This window comes from Mustela erminea, chromosome 2 (assembly GCF_009829155.1).
Source record: "Mustela erminea isolate mMusErm1 chromosome 2, mMusErm1.Pri, whole genome shotgun sequence".
NCBI lineage: Eukaryota > Metazoa > Chordata > Mammalia > Carnivora > Mustelidae > Mustela > Mustela erminea.
Window position 1 is genome coordinate 14843271 of NC_045615.1, and position 21149 is coordinate 14864419.

General features: G+C 38.0%; 2 protein-coding genes across 12 annotated transcripts in view; one reads left to right on the top strand and one right to left on the bottom strand.

The window, feature by feature from the left end:
* The window catches only part of HMBOX1 (homeobox containing 1), a 189804-nt gene extending 176613 nt beyond the window's left edge, over positions 1-13191 (bottom strand). For all 9 annotated transcript variants that reach the window (XM_032332292.1, XM_032332289.1, XM_032332291.1 and 6 more), the window contains exon 1: positions 12886-13191. The gene's annotated coding sequence lies outside the window, so the exon portion shown is untranslated. The remainder of the gene's footprint in view (positions 1-12885) is intronic.
* A 215-nt stretch (positions 13192-13406) lies between these two features.
* The window catches only part of INTS9 (integrator complex subunit 9), a 105358-nt gene continuing 97615 nt past the window's right edge, over positions 13407-21149 (top strand). The window contains exon 1 of one of the 3 annotated variants that reach the window (XM_032332298.1): positions 13407-13722. Coding sequence is in view for 2 of the 3 variants with exons in the window: in XM_032332299.1 (XP_032188190.1) it covers positions 13682-13690 (9 nt within the window). In the remaining variant the exon portion in view is untranslated. The remainder of the gene's footprint in view (positions 13723-21149) is intronic. The other 2 variants (XM_032332299.1, XM_032332297.1) reach the window with 2 other exon arrangements.

Consider the following 21149-nt stretch of genomic DNA (forward strand, 5'->3'; position numbering starts at 1 on the left):
CAGAGAGCCCAATGCGGGACTCGATCCCAGGACCCCGAGATCATGCCCTGAGCTGAAGGCAGCGGCTTAACCACTGAGCCACCCAGGCGCCCTACCCTGTACGTTCTTAACCACTATCATTGGTACCAACATTCTACAGCCAAAAGTATTTGTCAGGAAGCTAAACTCAGCAATCTATATAGTGGTAATTGTTATTTTTGAGAGTAGAATCAGAGAAATTACTGAACCAAGAATAACTAAGGTACAGTATGGAAATCTGTACCTCTAGGTTCAGATCTTATCAAATCCAAACTGTGAAGTACCTAAAGTATAGGCCTATGTCTTATATAGTATGTAATCAATATTAGTTAGATGGGACACCTGGATGGCTCAGTGGGTTAAGCTTCTTGATTTCGGATCAACTCATGATCTCAGAGTCATGAGACTGAGCTTCCACATCAGCCCCCAATGAGTGCAGGGCCTGCTTGGGATTCACTTTCTCCCTCTCCACTCCCTCCTCCTACTTCTGCTCACATACTCTCTCTTTCCCTCTCTAAAAAAATCAATTAATTAATTAATTAAAAATTAAACATATATGAGATGAATGAGAAGTAATAAATGGACTATGAAAATTATAGGAGAAGGGAAAAGAATGCAGGGAGGGATAAGTCAATAGGAGACTCAAGGACCTTACACTTCAACTAGAACCCAATTCATATACATAAAATGAAAACTAGAATATTTACAATGTGATATACAATGCAAGTAAATACAAACAAATTATAGACACTATTAATTGAGTGCGTAAGTATTCAAGAGTCTGTGTTCTTGAGTAAATAACTGGTCCAAGTGTGACAGGGTTCACTGGAAAGTATCTCCTCAGAGAGGGAAGGCTTTAAGTGGGTTTTATTAAGAAGATTTTAACTGGAAAGATTAGGATATATGAAGACATTAAGTAGGGAAATTAGCAAATACCAAGAAATGAAGGCTGAAAACATACAGCAGGAAGAAAGGTAATTTATTTGAATGTAACTGAGAAAAAGAGTTTAAGAATAAGAAAATAGGATGCCAGTAAGGGAGGAAAGAACCTAAAAAAAAAAAAAAAGAAAGAAAAGCGCTGGGATTAAAATTGGAATAGAACACAATTCAAACGAAGGTACAGCAACTTCTTGAATGACTTGATGAAAAGTGTTTGATGAAAATTATTCTAACAGTACTATGCACCATGGAATAGAGTAGGAAAGAGGCAGAAAGGCCAGTTTTACTGCTGTAATCATCTCAGCAAGAAGTGATGGGGATGGCAACTATAGATGTAAAAAGGGAGAGAATGACCTAAGAGATGTGATAGTGAAAGAATCAGCAGAACACTGCTGATGAATTAGATGAGAGAGGAGAGAGAGAAGTATGAAGAGAAAGTACTAAAAGGGTGTTTTTAAGGTTTTAAATCTAGGAACTCCAAGACCAGAAGTAAATTTTAAAAAGGATGATGGAAAGAAGAATACCCAGACAGAAAGAATTTTAACTAAAAGGAAACAGGCATTTGTATCAAATGCAAATAAGGCCTATGAAAGGATAACTGAGAAGGAAAACAAATCAGGGAACAAAAGTAAGTTGTTTAGGAAGACATTACATGCAACATATGAGAACTCTACTGATTCAGAAGGAGAGTAAAAACCTTAGAAACAGTAGCAAAGGCCAACTAATAAAAAAATGATAAGGTATATCTTAATCCGTGCATCCACACTTCTAAGCACGTATACTACTACGCAGAGTAATTTACAAATATTACCTTATATGCTCCCAACAATCCTGTGATATGGGCACTACTATTTATCTCCAACTTACAGATGGAGTTACAGAGGTTTATGCAGTTACAGAGTAAGTTGTGGAGGTCAGATTTACTCCCAGGTAGTCTGGCTCCCAAATCCATGTTCTCAACCAGCTCGATATTCTAAGATAAATTAAGGCTCTGAGAAGAATGACAATACAGATTTTAAAAAGGTGAGAAATTAATTTGTGAGGGTAAAGGTTCATGAGATGGTTGATATACCAAAGTACATATGTTGAAAAAGAAAATCCTGCTTAATCTAGAAAACTAGAATAAGGGGGAATTTATTGACTAAACGGAGGGTGGGAGTAGGGGCAAGGGGAAGGACTGCCTTAAGAGTTGGTATGTAAAATTACAGAAGTTTAAGAAAATGAACATATGACATAACCACAAAAAACTAGATGGTTTGGGGTATAACACTAACCATTAAATATTACATCTAGAAAAACAGCCATGGTAAACCAAAACATATCCCATGGCACAATCTAGTATCATAAGCAGTTATAGAGGATGGATATGGAATATTTAAAACAAGGCAGGCATATGTCAGGGAGGAAACATTCCAAGTTATATAGGCATTTAAGATTACTAAGTATTTTACCATAAACCAAGCACATAGTTAAGTTCTTAGTAGTATGTCTGTGCATTTTCCAAATGTCCTGAAGACCACCTTATTACAATTACCTGGCACACTTATTACGAAGGACACATTCTTGGGCCTATTCTGAGATTTTAAAAATTTGGGAGTGGAGTTCATAAAACAAAAATTCTAATACATTTTCCAGGAAATTCTTTTGCACAAAACTTGAGATGCAGTGCCTTCCTGTGTTGCCTAAGTATTTGAACTCTATGACTCCCCACTGTTTGTCTTCTATGGCTTTATAATCTGAAAGTGATAATCTAATTTCTTTCACTGCCTATGCTTGACTTTTGCTTATTTCTAAAATTTCAATCTTGGCTTGGGTAACTTAATCAAGACTTGCCTTTGGAGTTTATAGCCCTGAAATCCACATCAACTCCAACACTGATATAGGGACAGAAAAAGTTCTAGTTCCTTTCCCTAGTTCATGGATCTTCTGTTAAATGTAACATATGGTATTGACTAGAAACTGGGTTGACCCATTACGTTAATTCTTACGTTGTCAGATCTGTACTGAAGAAAATGTTCACTACTATAGACTTACCATATGAATTTCTGTTCATTGCCTGTTGAGTAAGAGGCCACAAATATCCTGTGTCCTAATTTACCAGCAGAGCTTGTCAGGGATGAAAAACATTTTTTTAATAAAGATTTTATTTATTTGATAGAGAGGGACACAGCAAGAAAGGGAACACAAGCAGGGGGAGTGGGAGAGAGAGAAGCTGGCCTCCTGCTGAGCAAGGAGCCTGATTTGGGGGAAAGGGTGCTCGATCCCAGGACACTGGGATCATGACCTGAGCTGAAGGCAGCGGCTTAAAGACCAAGCCCTGAAAGGCATTTTTTGAGAAGACAGTTGTCACCATATAGACTGTATCAATGAGAATGCTCCTGTTTCTGAAATAGTGAGTTCTTTTAAGATGTCTCTTGACCTCAGTGATAGGACAAATGGTAACCAAAAGGCCGTGCGCTTGATGAGAGGTAGAACTGGAAAAAGAGCCTCTTTAGTCAACAAGGGATGCTCTCTGATAGCAGCAACTAGGATCGTGAAAGAATAGCTTCAAACTACTTTCATGCTTTAACAGATCTGTGATTCAAATTGTTGAGACAGTACAGCCATGTCTCGTGTTACTTTTGGCTCTTTCCATAATCCTGTCTAGTTCTATAGTCCTACTTTGTCATCTTTCTGGTTTGCCTGAAGTAACTAACATTAAAAGCTAACACTAAATTACACAGGAAGACTTTTGCCATTTCCTACAAATTATTTGATCCTTGAAGAAAAGGATTAAATCCAACTAATCTTTATATCCCACAGAGTACATAAACAAGCACTGCTATACTTGACATGTTTAACTGAGTGCCTTGTTCAATCCCTACAAGAGAATCCTCCTCATGCAGAGCACCCAAAAGCATTAGCCTTATATAAAAGGTGACTTCCCCCTGTGTCCTACCCTTAAGGTCATGGAATACAACTGACATCTAACTCATGGTCATGCATTCAGGTTTCCCTCTTGCCACCTGAACTAAAAGAAGCACACCGTTGCCACTAAGAGGGTAAGTAAGCTTTAGTTGAAAGGACAAAACAGTTCAAGTCAGCACCGCTGGTGAACAAAATCCATCTGCAAGTCAAAGTTATGGAGAAGCAGGAACTATGTAAAACTACAGTAAGGCAAATGGAAGTGGAAGGAAGAAGTAACAAAGCTTGATGAAGCAGACATAAAAAGAGAAGGCAAGACAAGAAACCATATATACCCAGAATGAGAATCAGAGACTAGCTTCTCAGATTCCTTACAGATCTCCCTTTCACACAACCTCAAAGAGCTAGATCCCTACAACAAACTTCTTTGAAGCCAAAGAATTCCTGATTAAAGCATTATTTTTTTTTCTTAGAATGCACACCAAGAAAAATAAAAAGCTGGCAACAGATAAATCCAAAGAGGGGAAAAAAAATTGCACCAGGAAGAAAATGAAATCTCAGGTTAGTCAAAAAAATTCTCTAAATATGAATCTGACTTATCAGAAAGTACCATCCATACTTACCATATTATTGTCAATGAAACAAATTAGAATTTAATTGATATTTTCAAAGCAAATTATCAGTGTGCATAAAAAAATTGTCTCAAACTTAGAGGAGAAAAAGGCCATGTGATATATCTTTTCTGGTAACATATTTCAAAATATTCTGTCAGCCTATTTAAAGCAGATCTTTGCTGTTTGATGTCTGTAATGATCAGTAGTATATTACATTTATATCCTCATCTTTAAGACAGGCTTCATAACTTAGACAGTTGATAATGGGAAGGCAAAGGCCAGTCCTGTAACTAGCCTCTAACCTGACGGTCCGTTCTTGTACGTAGACTAACAATAGTATCTAGAACCCCATTTTTTTCCCCTCTAAAGATCCTTTCTCTGGAAACAGTCTTTGAACTGACTTTCTCTGAAGAGAGTTCCCCTACAACAAATCCAAGATAAAATTGCTCACTATCAATTCATCTGACAAGTTTTCTTTAACACTGTTAAACGCCAAACTAACGTCTGAATAATTTTTATTTTGCTTATCTAATACAGATTTTAGCATACTTCCTGTCTGGCAAGAAATACATCACTTAAGCCTTAAATTCATTTAAATCTTACATGCTTTTTTACAGAAATTTTTCATGTTACTAACTTTTACTAAAAAGTTTAATGGCTGTTAGTATTGTAAATCCTCAATTAAGTAAAGCTTGCCAATTTTTAAATTCTCACAAGAAAGTTTAATTGGACTTTTCCAAAAAAAGTTTCAAGATGTGCCAAAAGAATTTCTGAACTACTATAAAAGGCAAAAGAGTGAAATGACTGATCCAATAATTGGTGTTCTTCTCCTTAGTTATATTTGACAAAACAAAATTTATCACTAAGAGGGGAATTACTCAATCTCTGTAACAAAAAAATCGTTCTTCAATAGTATTTGATTGTAGTGGTGGTTATAGAATCCACTACACATGAGCAAGGGCAGATCACCTGGTTAAGTGTCTGCCTTTGGCTCAGGTCATGATCCCGGGTCTGAGGATCAAGTCCTACATCTGGTTCCCTGCTCCTCAGGGAATCTGTTTCTCTCTCTCCCTCTGCCTGCCACTCCCCCTGCTTGTGCATGTGTGCCCTTTCTTCTCTCCCTCTGTCAAATAAAAATATAAATAAATAAAATCTTTAAAAATTCAAAAAAAAGAATCCACACGTGTGATAAAATGGCGAAGAACGATACACACATATTGTACCAATGTCAATTTCCTGATTTTAATACAATACTAGAAGCTACATAAGATGTAACCATTAGGGGAAACTGGGTGAAAGGTATAGGCCTTCTCCACTATCTCCATAACTTTCTGTGAATCTATAATTATTCAAAATTTAAAATAAATAAGAAAACAATTTATTACTTTAATAACAAAAATATCATTTATATTTTTTAATTAATCTAAATACCCTGTTTAGCTGACTAGGAAATAGAAACATAATCATTTATACATACAAGCTTACACTGTCAATAACAAAGTCATTTAATTGACAAGCTGTCAACTAAGACATCTATTTCAGAAACTGGAACTTAAAATTGAAGTAACCAATAACTTGTGCTCATTAAATAATTCCTTGTTTTAGGGAAGAAGACCAGGTCAGTTGATGCCTGTGTTAAACTGAAATCAAAGCAATATATATGTATATATATATATATTTTTTAAGATTTTATTCATTTATTTGAGAGACAGTGAGAGAGAACATGAGAGGGGAGGTCAGAGAGAAAAGCAGACTCCCCATGGAGCTGGGAGCGCAATGCGGGACTCGATCCCAGGACTCCGGGACCACGACTTGAGCCAAAGGCAGTTGCTTAACCAACTGACCCATCCAGGCATCCAGCAATATATGTATTTTTTAATTATCATACTTTACTTTAAGAAAAGTTCCTTTTTGAGAGGAAAAATAATCAAAGATATTTTTATTTAAACTTGGACTAACACCTTTTGGAGGAAAATGACAGTTTATTGAAAAGATGATGCAGAATTTCAAATAAATAAGATCATGGCAGCTTTTCAGAGAGGTCTTCCTCAGACTATAGCAACTACTCTTGTCCTGAGTGGTTTTAAACAGTTACTATGTAAAACTAAATATACATAGGCTATATATGAATCCACAAAATGAATTTTTCAACCAAATAAAGATAATATTCAGAACAGCTACTTTCAAGTTCTCCACAATGAACAATTATGTTCCACAAAGGTAAATGCTGGCTAGATTAGTGGTTGCAAACTATAGTCATAATAGAGCCTCCTACAAAAATTACATTCTAAAGTCTGGACTGATACCTTAGCTATCATCCTGCTACCTCTATACATAGTTTTGGGTAACATTTATCATTGACTCAGTTTGGTTAAAACAACAACAACAACAACAACAACAGGACATTCTTTCTCCTCCATGAGGAAGGAAAGAGACACAGATATGAATCACCATATGTGCATCATCTACCACTTTGGAAAACCAACCAAAGCAGTGGGAAATAAACTAGCCACTCAACCTCAAGTATAAACATTAGTATGTAAGTAAAACATATGTCTGTTCCCAGATCATATATAATGCAACTATCCAATTGTCTCAATAGCAATGTTAAAAAAAAAAAATTTACCCAAAATGGAGTAAGAATTTGGATTTGTGGGGAAAAAATGAAAGAAATTATATACAAAATTAGTAGATCCTTCATGAAATTAGGTGAGAAGATAAAAAGGTTGGATTAGCAGTGGGAATCTAAGTTTGAAACATGAAAATGCATTAACAAGGGCAAAGAAAGTGAATTTTAAGTTGTTGTCTGAATTAGGCAATAACCTAACACTGCCTTTTACTTTGAGGAAAAATCAGAAGTCAGAGCACAGAATATACTACTATTCTTTATACAGCAATATGTTTTAAAGTTCACAATTAATTCTTTACTTCTGAAGACATTACCAACAACTGTAACCCTCAAAGACTAATAATACTTCACCCTCCTTATCTATGCTAGAGTGCTTGTTTGGCCTTCCAGTAGTTTGACGTGGCTAAGGCACAGGGTCTAGAGCTGATAATGATGAAATAAACAGAAGAAACTAGAACACAAAATATGTGGTATAATATGATGATAATAATAGTTAACATTTATGATATTCCTGAAGCATTCTAGGTACTTAACAATATTCTATGAAAATCCTATGAAGTAAGGACTATGTATCCCCATTCTACAGATGAGGAAACTGAGGAACAGACAGATTAAAACACTTGCCCAAAGTCACATAGCAAGTAACTGGCAAAGCCAGGATTTGGACATGCGTGGAATAACAGTTTGGATTTATTTGAAAGGCTGGAGAGCCACTGAAGGATTACAGGCAAAGTATGGCTAGCAATCAAATTCACACTTTGTTTTAGCAAGATCTCTCAAGTAGGAGTGAAAAGTAACTTAAGAAAAAAATACTGAAAGCAGGAAAATTAGTTAAGAAACTGATGTGGCAAGACAGAAATGATGAAGGCCCAAGTTAAGGGAATAGCATATAATGAAAAGAAGTCAACTGATATAGATACAAAGGAAGTATAATCAACTTGATTCTATGACTGGATGTGGAGAGTCAGAGTGACTCAAGGTTAGACTGAGTTGGCCCAACAGTTTCATTTTAATCACGCCACTACCTTATCAAAATTTTAAGCAGATAAATTTAGTCTCGGGTCATCCTCATTTCAGCAATAGCCACAGCATTTGACTTTCCCTTCTTTGAAAACTATAACTATAAACATTAAAATTATTGCCCCTTGGCAACTCCACACTAATTGTTTAATATGCATACAGTAAAGAGCACTATAAATGTTTTCGATAAACCACATGCAGACCGTCACTGAGCATTAGAGACAAGCTACAGAGACTATGTGCAACTTAGTAAACATTATCATAATCAGCACACTAAACCCATTTAGGGTTTTTTTAAAACCCTAAATGCCCTTTGAATGAATTAGAATCACTTTATCATTTTTAGAAGGGATCTATGAATACCTGTTTTAAGATCCCAAAAAAGTATAACTCATAACTTGAAACTAAATCTATTGGTTTTTTTCCTTTTGTTTGTAAACAAAAATACAAAAACAAAAAACAGTATCCTTATTCCCCAAGTCAAGGATCTGTAAAATATTGCATTAGAATTATAATAACCATTGGAAAAACTTACTGTAACTTTAAACTTACTACCATTGTAAGGGTAAAACTATGCCAAAGCCAGAGACTTCCAGTAACTAAATGCTCTTGGAAAGTGTCCAAAACAATGTTATAGTAAATTTCCAACTTGTTTCATCTGGGATCAAGAAAAACAAGTTAACTAAAGCACTGGATTATGTTTAAATAGACTATAACTAAAAGTTATACCTCAAATAATTCATCAGAAAAACCTTTCCTCCATACTTATGCTGGGCCCTACAACCAGTATGGGTCAGGTGGGGAGATAGCTGTACCTAGGAATCTAAGTCACATATTAATTTATATTATTTTCAGAAAAATTTCAATACCAATAAGTTCCATTTTGAGAGAAATAGATTTTGGCAGAATCTGTTAAAATAATGGTTTATAATGACACTGAAAATCTCCATAATTTCTATAATGTGGACAGCCTGTGGTGGTAGTTATTCTGGTTTCTAGTTTGAGCCACTGTTTGGTGTCCTGTTATTTGTGGTTCAGATTCCTTTTTTACAGGTTGCATGTCTCATAGATATATAACAATTTCATATATAAACAAACAAAGATGCTTTATGTGAGTGCATATGTAAATGTAGCTATATGACACTCTAGACAAGCTGTGATTCCCACTAACAATTTTTTTATAAAAAAATTTTTAAAGTTCTACTGAATTGAGAAGCAAAAACCAATAATTAAGAGAAAAATCTGGCCAAAAAAACAAAGGGAGCTACAAAATTAATTCTGGAAGCCAAAAAAAAAAACCCTAAATAAAGCAGGTTTTCAAAACAAACCCAACATATTTTCACTGAGCACTTTCTAGTTTACCTATAAACATTCACAGTTTTTAAAATCTGAGTGGTACACTAACTTTCATTTACGAAAAATGACATCCTGGGATAAATTTCTAATTTCCAAGAAAAATAACTCAAATTTAAAGATCTGCATACAAAATAATAGAAGCAAGAGCTGCAAAGAAAAGAACCCAAAAAGCAAATGTGGTATTACAGGAAATATGGAAGCTGTGTGCAACATTTAGAAGTGGAATGGACAGAATATAACATACACAAGACCCCAAACGAATTGCATAAATATCCCCAATGTGTTCAACATCTATTGAAATAAGCAATCCCATTCCAATACATACTTGCCGCAAAAACTGCCACAAACTGGTTATTTCTATTTTTTTTTAAAAATGATGAAACAATGAGAGATTTGTTGTAATATATTTTATAACTTACCATTACTGAGCTACTATATTTCTATTAGTGATGCTTCACCTAAGGATTTGTGCTGAGAAGAGCGAAATCGGTTCATACAGCATTGATAATGAAGACTCACTACAGACATTCAACAGAAAGCTGACCCCTAAAGGCTCCTTGATGCACATTTGCAACCACAGTATTCATGATATGCAGTACACTAAACTAGCAACAGATTGGTTAAAAACAGTTTGGATTCTCAACTTCCCATAATACAGGCAACATTTTTAGAAGCAATCATATTAAAATAAATGTGTCTTTCACAGTTACGGGATGAAATTTTAAGCTGGACAGGCACCAATGCCCTGATTTTCTACTTTTTTCATAAACCATATGACTTCCACATGCCGACAATGTTTTATGCTTTAACCTGCAGTAAAGGCTTTACATCATTTTAATGCTCGGCGCTTAAAATGCAACAGATTCACCCCCACCAAATGCAAGGAATATGGTTTACTTGTAGTAATTTCAACCAGACTACTAGTCAGAAAAAGTTTAATGAAAGCTTTTCCCAGTAAGTAACTTTGCCCTTCCATGAAAGAAAAGAAGATTGGAAGTAAGGGTAGGTGGAAAAGAAAATACTGTTTTATTTTTCCAACCCTTAAACATTTCAGTTTTTTATTTCTAAAATAAGTATCTAATACTTTAAAACTCTACATCTCACAGAATATCTTTCAGCAAAAATATACTCTATTATGTAGTTACATAGGATTTTCCTCCAGTTTTGGCAAAGTAGTATTTCAGGTTAGGATGGAAGGTTAAAACACAAAAATTCTGGATATCCTAGTCCAAAATAAAACAAAGGTTCAGCTTTGTATCAACATATTTTATGTTCTAAATTTGAGATTTAGAAGATACATACATCATTTTTTTTTTTCTATTCAGGTCAATCTAAATATACAAACCTCACATTTTTAGTCAGCTCATCTGTGTGAATGATCAACTGCAGAAATTTCAAATCAAAGGTTATAAAACATATCATAAAACTGCATACTGTATCTATGTGACTTTCAGGGAATCTAAGATCCTTTACTGATAGGTTTGAGAACTGGTAAGTGTGGAGCCATACATGTAAATATCTCAACAGTCAAAAGAGCAATTATGCCAATTCCTTTAGTTATGTAAAGGTCCGTATTACACACACAAAAAAAACTGTCACAGAAGAAGTGCTATTGAAAACCTTCTATTTCAGGCTGAAGAAACTACAAAATATATGGTCTTATTATCCTGGTGTAATGTTATTAAATATTAAAGACTGTGAGAAAAAAAGAGATGTTGCAATCCTCTTGCCTTTATAACTCTACTTGAAACTTGAGAGAAAAAAATCAGAATTCAAATTTTCCAAACTTGACTTATAAACATAATTCAACTAGATCAAACAACAACTTAGTTGTGCAATTTTAAAATTAGTTTAATGCAAAGCACTTCAATCCTGATGTGACAATTACCTGTGGCATAAATACAAAGTAAAAACAAATGCAAGTCCTTGTCATCTAATGATGCATTTTATAGTAAAATCACAAAAAGGACAACTATATTAGGACAAAGTAAATAAACAGGTACAGGAGGCATCGTGTCCATCTGGGAAAAGAAATGCAGCATGCTAAGAAAGAAAGGACTGAAGGAGGAATGAGGGAAGGAAGGAAGAGGAGGAAGGGAGGGAAGGAAGAGAGGTTTCTATACCTGCAGGATCCCAGAGAAATGAACTGGTCACATCACTCTATCCTATTAGATACATAAGGGTTTTTAAAGCTTCGGGGTAAAAAAAACAGCAATCACCTTACACTATTCAACTTTGTAGAGCATAGTATCTTTAATGTCAACTGCCTTCCACCCTTCACTCACCCAATGCTTCCTCACTCTTCCACACCAGCTTCCAGACAAATCCGAGACAGAACAGGGTGGGGTAGAAGAAAAATACAAGCTGCGCCTATCAGCTACTCCCCCCGCCACCAAATATTTTCCAACAGTAATTTCTTAATACGAAATTAAGTCTCCCTATCTCAAGATACACAACAGTCATCCTGTGTCTTCAGTACACACACAGAGACGCATACCCATGTCAGCACTCCAGACCCCCACCGCACGCCCCCGAATCTTAAGTAATGTTTAATGCATTTAACACGAAGACGACGAGACACATCTACCTACTGTTTCGGGGTGAGGGTGGGTGGAGGACTCCTTTCAAAGTAGCCCCAATAGTGTAACCAAAACACGGTTCCGGAATAAAATATTAAGAACACTTTTCCTTTCCCACCTATCTATAGACTTAAGGATGCAAAAATCCGTCTCCACACCACCTCATCTCTAAAATTCTTCAATCCGGAGTTTGGGGTGGAGATTTGTCCAGGGGAGGGGGCGGAGGCGGAGAGGAGAAGCGTGAGCGGGCAATGGGACACAAACGAGTTGCTAACCCCAGCTACCCCGGACCACGTCGCCAGCCCAAAGGTCCAGGACCGGGACCTCACGCACGCTTCTCTGCCCAGGCCCAGATAAAAGCTATGACTCCAGCTAGCTAACTCCCTATCTATAGACATTTATTCAAGCCTAACATATCACACAAGTACACGTCACACAGTTTAAAACACAGTTATAAACCCCAAACAAACCCACACACCTCAAATTCACCTCGCAGTTTCCCAAACTCCAAACAGGAGACCCCACCTCCAGGATTCAAACCTTCCGCCCACAGAGGAGGAAAGCAGGAGAAAAGAGTTGGGGAGCAGCCGACGCCTTTCAATTACCGCCCCCCACAAACTGCCCCACCCCACACCCTGCGTCCGGGTTACCCACTCGGAAGCCCCCTGCTTCCTCCCTCCTCTCAATCGGGCCGCTTAAGAGACCCATCCCCAGCCCACTCACTTACTCCCCAAAACCCCTCAAAAAAAAAAAAAAAAAAAAAGTGAAGAGAAAGAAGTGAGGAAAGAGACTTGAGGTAGTCCGGCTTCAAAACCGCTTGACTCACCTCAGAATCCTTGCTGAGTTCTCTCCGCCCGGCACAGCCCCCTCCCCAACGTCCCAGTACGAAGGGCTGAGGCAGGGAGGAGGGGAAAGCGGGAGGGGGAGGGGTGTCTTCCGCGTGGGGCGCCAGTCGGGAGGGGACTGGGGAGGGGTTGAGGCCGGCGCAGGAAGAGGAGAAGGGGGAGGGGAGGCCTCTATCTCCCAGTCTCCCCCTGAAAACCACCCTTGTCTCAATCACATCAGACTGACTGTCTTTGTCTGGCTGACAACCGCCATATTGATATCAACAGCCCCGCTCCCACCTGCTGCCGCCGGGCGGCCCTGGGAGTTGTAGTTCTTGCCTCCCTTGAGTAAAAGCTCCGGACTCGGCATCCGGAGGCCCCTGGGAACTACAGCTCCCGGCAAGTCCCGCGCCCATCCGCCTTCCCACAGGGAGGAGGGGTAAGGGTCTCCGAGCCACGGGGACTACACATCCCAGAATACCATGGGTCCCAGACCCAGCAACGGGACATGATATCATGCTGGGGCGCAGAGGGAGGATGAATTGGCGGCGGGGATGAATTTGAGCTGGCCGAAGGAGGCGTTGGAGAGGAAAGGGACGGAAAAGAAAGATGACCACAGTTCCCATGATTCATGGAGAAACGACTACACTTCCCATGATGCCCCGGGAAGGGGGCGTAGAGCAGAAGGACTGCATGTCCCGCGATGCTCTCGGCGGGCCGGTGGCGGTGACTGAACCGGAAGACGCTTTCTGCGTTTGAGGAGTGGAGTGTCTGGTACTGAACAACCAAAAGTCCAGTATGAAACTGGTGAGTCTCTGCTCCTAGGTCAGAGAGCAAAGGTGATGCCATATCCTTTTGGACTTCTTCGTTTGCACCTTGAGAAGGGAAGTAGAAAGTGGGTGGGCCAAGGAAAGCTGCTGCTGTTGGGGAGGTTTGAATCTTGGCCCCCACCCCCAGCTGCCTGGAGATCCTGTCGATCCATTGAAGGGTCCCTTTGGTTAGATAAAACGTTGACTCTGTCGCATTTCTTCTCCGAACTAAGGTTGGGCCTTAATGAGCTAGGTTTGACTTCTCAGCTGCCACGTGAGTGTTGAAACAGGTTAACTTCTTTTCCGTGCTGTTGGCACTTGGTTAGCGTTTCTCCCTACCGTTGTTGAGGCGGATTTTGTTAGATCTGAGCGGAGAGTAGAAAATATTGGACAGAGGGTAATCACTTATTAAATTTTGTACTATAGAATCCTAACTGTCCTAGGACTTCAGAGAAGGACGAAGTCAGGGTGTGATTTCGGAGGATTTGAGTCTTAAACACTACATACAGTGGGCTGAGAGGGAAGTGTTAAGGCATTCCACCCTAGGGACTGCGAGAGCCAAGGTTAGAGGGAACAGTATCTGGAGAAGTCTTTCATCACAAAACCCAAACACTTTGCTTATAGAAAAACTTCCCAGACCTTTATTTTGGGCCGTTTTGCTTGTGCGTAGATCTAACTAGTTTATTCTACCTGTATAGAATTAATAATAGCATTAATTAGGAGGTGTGAGATCCTATTTCTCAGCCTTTTAAAATTAATGTTCCTGCAGCCAAGTATGTCAGGCTTTACTTTCTGTGATTTTTGTACAAAAACAAAAGGTTTGTTTTCTTATTTGAACATACTTTTCCACTTACATTCTTTCTGTCTCTTTCTCCAGATATATACTCTGCATAGTGTTAGCGGTTTTTTTGAAAAGAAGTCAGAGAAAGTATTAAAGTAGATTAAACTCCAACACTGCTGTCATTTAAGGCTGCCCTTAGGTAGGGAGAAGGGCACACAGATCAGTAAACTCTGACTGCAGTTTGTTCCTGGGCCCGAGTGTGAAACATTTAAGAATGCAGAATTGAAAGTCTCTGCCTTGCCCTATAGAAGCATGCAATTTAATGAAGATAGAAAAGAAAGCCAAAATAATAATTCATTGCAATTTATGGTAAAATAAAAACGTGTTCAGCGTTTGGGGAATTGAGAAGATAATGGATGGGGAAGAGGTGGAAGACAGCTTCCTGGAAAGCACTCTAAACTGATAAGAAAGAGGAGTAGGCCAGGGCCTTCCATGAAGAGGGTTCACATTACAGGTGTAAAAGCGTTTGGAAGTGTGAAGCAATTTTTTCCATAATAATGCATTTGGCTGAGAGTCTCGGAGAGCCAAGATTTACTTTATATATACTTTGGTTTCCTCATAATATCCTTCTGCTTAATATATTTACAGATGTGAAAACATGGAAGGAAAAAGTAGAAACTTGATTTTTTCCTTTAAGAATCAAATTATGCCTCCTAGGAAGAGGAAGTGTTCTATCTGTAGTCCCTCCCTCTTTACTTTCAATCCATGTGTTACATATTAAAACTAATTTGGTAGTTAGATGATACTATAGTATTTCTGCAGAATTACCATCAACATAGCAAAATGCTTTGAAAAATATTGATGCTCACTTAGATGTCTTGAGTGTGGCAGGCCTGATAAAGTTGAAATAAATTGTCCCATGGCCTGAAATTTTTAATTTTGTGTACTGCGTCAGGAATATGTAGTAATAAACCATGCTTTACATTTATTTCATGAAACACAGAAATACATTTTATTGACCACATTCTTGAGATTATGACTTCCCAGAATACCTTCCCCACGCTCAATCTAGGACCACATCTTTTTGCTTGATTCTTCCTCTGTTCTTGAACAAGTCTCTTTCTCTCCAGTCCCACTAATACTGCTTTTGTACTGGCTTTTTTCGTGGGATACTTGGAATTCAACAATACTTTCTGAATGATCTCCCTGTGTTCAATCTTAACCCCATCCAGTCTATTTACTCTACATCTCAGAAATTGTTTTAAATTGCAGAGTCCCATAAAACCCCTCAGTACCTTCCTTTGCCCTTAGGATAAAGTCCCATAATTCTTAACCTGGCTTGCAAATATGGTGTGCCTTCCTCTCCAGGCTCATACTTAGCCCTCACCTCCCTTCCTCCCCTGGTTCCAATTATATTGCACATCTTCTAGTTCCTTCAGCTCACCATGCCTTTGCCTCTGGGACTTTGCCTACAATGTTTTGTTGCCTACCTTATTTCTTCATGTATCTCAGGTCTCTGTTTAATACTTCTTCAGGGTCTCCTTGAATTGGTTGCCTCCATTATATGCTTCCATGGCACGTTTTCTTTTTGTAGCACTGGTAATTAATTATTGGTTTTATGTCTGTCCTCCTTCATATATTCTCAGGGTCTGACACATAGTATGATGCCACTGAATAGTTGTTGAATAAATAATCTCTGAAGGATTATCAAATCCTGTGACTAATGATAAGAAAAGATTAAGGAGTTTATTTAAATCATGACAATAAGCAATATCCATTGGAGTAAAAATAATAATAATTACTACCTTTTCTGGAGCCATTATTGTGTGCCATGCACTGTACTAGGTACAGTGCAGTGTGTCACACTTACTCCTTTGCTCTAGGTGATAGTATTCCCATTTTACAGATAAAAAGTCTGAGCCTTAGGAAAGCGAAGTGGCTCACAGTTACACGGATGAAAAGTAGCAGAACCAAAATCTGAATCCAAGATTCCTTCCTTAAGACTCTTTTGCTTAATGGGGGCCGGGATTCCAGCACCTTGCCAAGTACCTGGCATATGTTATCTCTTAATGAAAGGAAGCTAGAGAGTGCATACTGGGAGAGTTTATTCCAGGCTGTTTTTAAAATTAGCTTTAAATGTGAGCTTGATTAAGTTAAGATCTTGAAAAAAGATTATTGGTAAAAAATTAAAGTTTGGAAACTTCCTTGATATTATAAAGGGTTCCATATCAGACCATACCAATTGAGTTGAGTGCCCAAGTTAGCTTTTATACTACCCAATTTAACCTCTGTAATCCCATTTATAGTTCTCTAACTTTACATATGATTCTCTTGGTGGCTTTCCATACATCCAAGGAAAGACCACGGCTGTATTTATAAAATATTCCTTGGATAGCTCCATGGAAAAATACTAACTCAAGGGGTGCCTGGGTGGCTCAGTGGGTTAAAGCCTCTACCTTCAACAGGTCATGATCTCAGGGTCCTGGGATCAAGCCACATCCGGCTCTCTGTTCAGTGAGGAGCCTGCTTCCCTTCCTCTCTCTCTGCCTGCCTCTCTGACTAAAAAAAAAAAGAAAAAAGAAAAATGCCAACTCAGTTTTTTTTTTTTAAAGATTTTATTTATTTATTTGAAAGACAGAGATCACAAGTAGGCAGAGAGGGAGGCAGAGGGGGTGGGGAAGCAGGCTCCCTGCTGAGCAGAGAGCCCGATGTGGGGCTCGATCCCAGGACCCTGGGATCATGACCTGAGCCGCACCCAGGCGCCCCCCAACTCAATTTTAATTACTGTGTAATATTACGCAGTATTCAGGCAGTTTTTTTTAACTGTAGAAAGTATATTGGCACCTTCAGTTAACCAGAATCATTTTTAAAGAACAGGAAAATTAGAAGATTAGAAGAAAATTATCATATTTTAGAGCCTGTTCTGTTATTAGTATAAATTAAATCTACCTGCGTATACCCTGGTGGCCAGTTCAGGAAAGGATAGGAACTAGGGTCCTTAGCAAAACATTATGGGGAGAAATAAACAAACAAACTGAATACGTTGACAAATCGAGTTTGAAAATGAATTTAGTCATTCAAATAGATATAAAGTGAATACGATAGTAAGAAGCAGTTCAAGAATGTAGCATGTGTCACACTTTCTATGGATCCAGAGATAGAATTTTCTAGTTTATTAAGTCAATAAAGATTTATTATGCAACCACAGTACACCCTTGGCATTCAAAGTTTTAATACTTTCTATTTTAATTCTTGTATTTGACCCCAAAGATTGATGACAGGAAATTATTATTTTGCTGAGACACAAATTTGAATATGACTTTAAGATTAGTGATAATCTGGGCACCTGGGGTGTTCAGTCAGGTAAGTGTCTGTCTTTAGCTCAGGTCATGATCCTGGGGTCCCTGGATCAAGCCAGAGTCATGCTCCCTGCTCAGCAGGGAGTCATCTTCTCCCTCTTCACCTCCCCCGACCCGATCATGCTCTGTCTCTCTCTTTCTCTCTCTCAAATAAATAAACAAAACTTAAAAAAAAAAAAATAGTGATAATCCTTAGTGAATGAACCTGATTGCCTCAGAATCCATGGCTCTCTGTAATTATTGTTGCCCTTTTGTTACAGTTCTGAAAGAAAGGTCATTTAAATGCCTGTTCTGCTATACGTTTTGAATTTGATGGAGGAAATTGTATGCTGTAGTCGTATGTACAAAATTTAAAACTCAGGAAGGCCAGGAGATGTTCTTCGGTGATCTCTGCCCCTTTATGCAAAGAGCTGTTTTGTTACTACTGGCTTTTTGGGGAAGGCTTAAACTTTTAACACACCATTTCTCCAGGAAAACACATGGAGCAAAGAATTTGTCCTCTACTATCCCCAGTGGAGAACAAATAAAACATGAAGTAGAATTGTAGGTGATCTAGAAGATCTTTGTTTGCAAGGGCAAATTCTGCCCCAAGGTCAATTTAACAAATCATTAGAAAGGGGTGTGTTTTTTCCTCAACTGGGATCTGAGAGTGATAGATTATTTCTGTCATTTACAGAATTGCAGAATGCTTTTGGCTTCTTAGAACTTGGATCAAGAATAGAAAATCTCTTGCTATGAATTGCAAACATTCACAATTTTACCAGTGCTTACTAATTCACCTGTTATGGTGCAGTTGTTAAAACATCAACCTGATTTCACGATCTTTTCTGTTTCTCTTTTCTGGTTGATTAGAGTGCCCTCGTGTGTCTTTACGATGTAATATCGTATCAAGCTTCCGAAAGGTCATGTTTTATCACACACAACCCCAGTATCATAGGTTTTTTCCTTTCTTTCCTCAAACTTAATAGAAATGTGTAACACAACACCAAGTCACATACTTTATTCAGCTGTGCTCTGAGATAAAAATGGATAAATTTACTTTGGGGCCTTTCAAAGTCATAATTGTTGTTCCTCTGAAAATTAACTCTTTTATACTTCAGGTGAAGAAAAAGTATACCAATAATAGATTTTTTTCAGCAATAATAGTTGAATCGAAAAAAATATATATGACTCACAACATAAGCATGACAGCATTAGTATTGCATATAACTGCAGTAGCACATCTACTTTGTGCCTGGTTGCTTTGAGCACTCAAATGCCACTATTACTGGCTCTGATGATTAGAAAAGTGTACTTGACATACCAGGGCCAAGAGTGTAGCATGCCATGGAAATCAGTAAAACCCAACATTCCAAACGGAAAACTTGCTCCTGGCTCACTAAATACCAAGAGAGGTCCAGGCATACATGACCCCTTAAATCTCCATCATTATTCATTTATTCATTCAGCAGCTCTTCCTGACCACCCATCTCCTCTGTGCTTGCTCAGGGTACTGGGTGTATTGCAGGAAACAAAACAGATTTACTCTCTGCCTTTATGGAAAGCAATGTCTAGTGGACTTACTGTGCAATTCAAATAATACTACAATGAACTTCTAATGTAAAGATATCATCGGGCACGGGCTCACCTATTTTTTTAATGTAATGGTCAAACAATGCATTTAACTGTATCCAAGAATATGCCTTCTTAAAATTTGAGCAGTTATGGCCGACTTGCCCACTAGTTTACCATTGTACCAGTAGTGTATGAGAATGCATTTCCTCCCCCTTGCCAACCATGCCATCTGTTTCTTTACTCTTACTATGTGTCTTACTAATGCAACTTTCTTCTCTCATCAATCCTCACACCCTCTTGTCTCTTAAACTTCAGGCATATTTAGTAAAATCCTTACAGTAGTGATATATGGATATGGGAAAATGTACCAGAAAGGGGAACACATTTCTTCATTTTATAAAAAAAAATATTGTGTCCTAAGAATCTTTAAAAGGAATTTTTTAAATAGTCTGGTGTTACTCTGAAAATGCTGATGCATGGGTGTAGTAATTAAAATGGCAGTATTGTGGGATCAAAGGGATTGGAGAGGCAGCCAGGCCAAGTGTGCATAAATGACAGAGGAGATCCCCCATCATCTCCAGAAAGAGGATGATCTGTGAGGTAAAGCTAGAACTTGATATATCAGGAAGGGCTGAGGAAAAGGTAGATACCAGAATTTGCAGAGATAGTGAAAAAAGGCGAGACTGCAAACTAAAAGGATGATGGGGAATAAGAAAGTCTGTAAGGAGAAACAAGTCAGTTTGAAAACCCCAAGGCATTCAGTGATCAAGTCTAAGAACTGTGTGGTAGGAACTTTACTATGAGAAAAACAGGAAGTTTCAGTTGTCCCCGATTGACTATATATCTGAAGGAAATACCTTGAAGGTCTAAAACATTTAAAATTTATTGAAAGCACAACTGAATGAACTTTAGCTCTCCCAAGGATATATAATCAGATAGATGATGTTCAAGAAAGTGATTTTTTAATAGGAATTGCAAAATGAAAACTCTTTTTGCCCTTAAGGTACAGTTTATTTTTCATCACTCATGTTTATGAAGGGGGGGTGAATAGTAAAAGGTCTTGCATAATCCGCTCCTCAGATATTTATGGCCTAAGCAGAGATTGTCTTTTTCTACATACGATATTTCTGCATTTTTCTATTTCAGTAAAATAGAAGGAGACATAATTAGATGTTCTAATTTTTTTTAAGATTTTATTTATTTTTTTGAGAGAGAGAGAGAGAGAGAGAGCGCATGAGAAGGGGGAGGGTCAGAAGGAGAAGCAGACTTCCTGCCAAGCAGGGAGCCTGATGTGGGACTCGATCCTGGGACTCCAGGATCAGACCCGAGCCAAAGGCAGTCGCTCAACCAACTGAGCCACCCAGGCGCCCCTAGATGTTCTAATTTAATAAGTCTTCCTTCCCATATGTTTTTCCAGCATGTGGGAATATGGTAAACAAGCAGTAGTATTAATAATGTAGAGGATATTACTATTGTAACCATTACCTTTTCTTTCTTTACATTTTAAAAGCAGCTTTATTGAGGTGTAATTTACATGCCACTGAATTCAGACATTTAAAGGGTTCTATGTGATGACTTTTAGTAAATTTACACAGTTGTGCTACAATCACCACTATCCAGTTTTAGAATATTTCCATCACTCTGAAAAGATCCCTTGTGCCCATTAGCAGTCAGCCCCCATTACAACCTCCAGGCTCAGGCAACTGCTTATCTATTTCTGTCTTGTAGATTTGTCCTTTCTTGTCATTTCATATAAATTAACT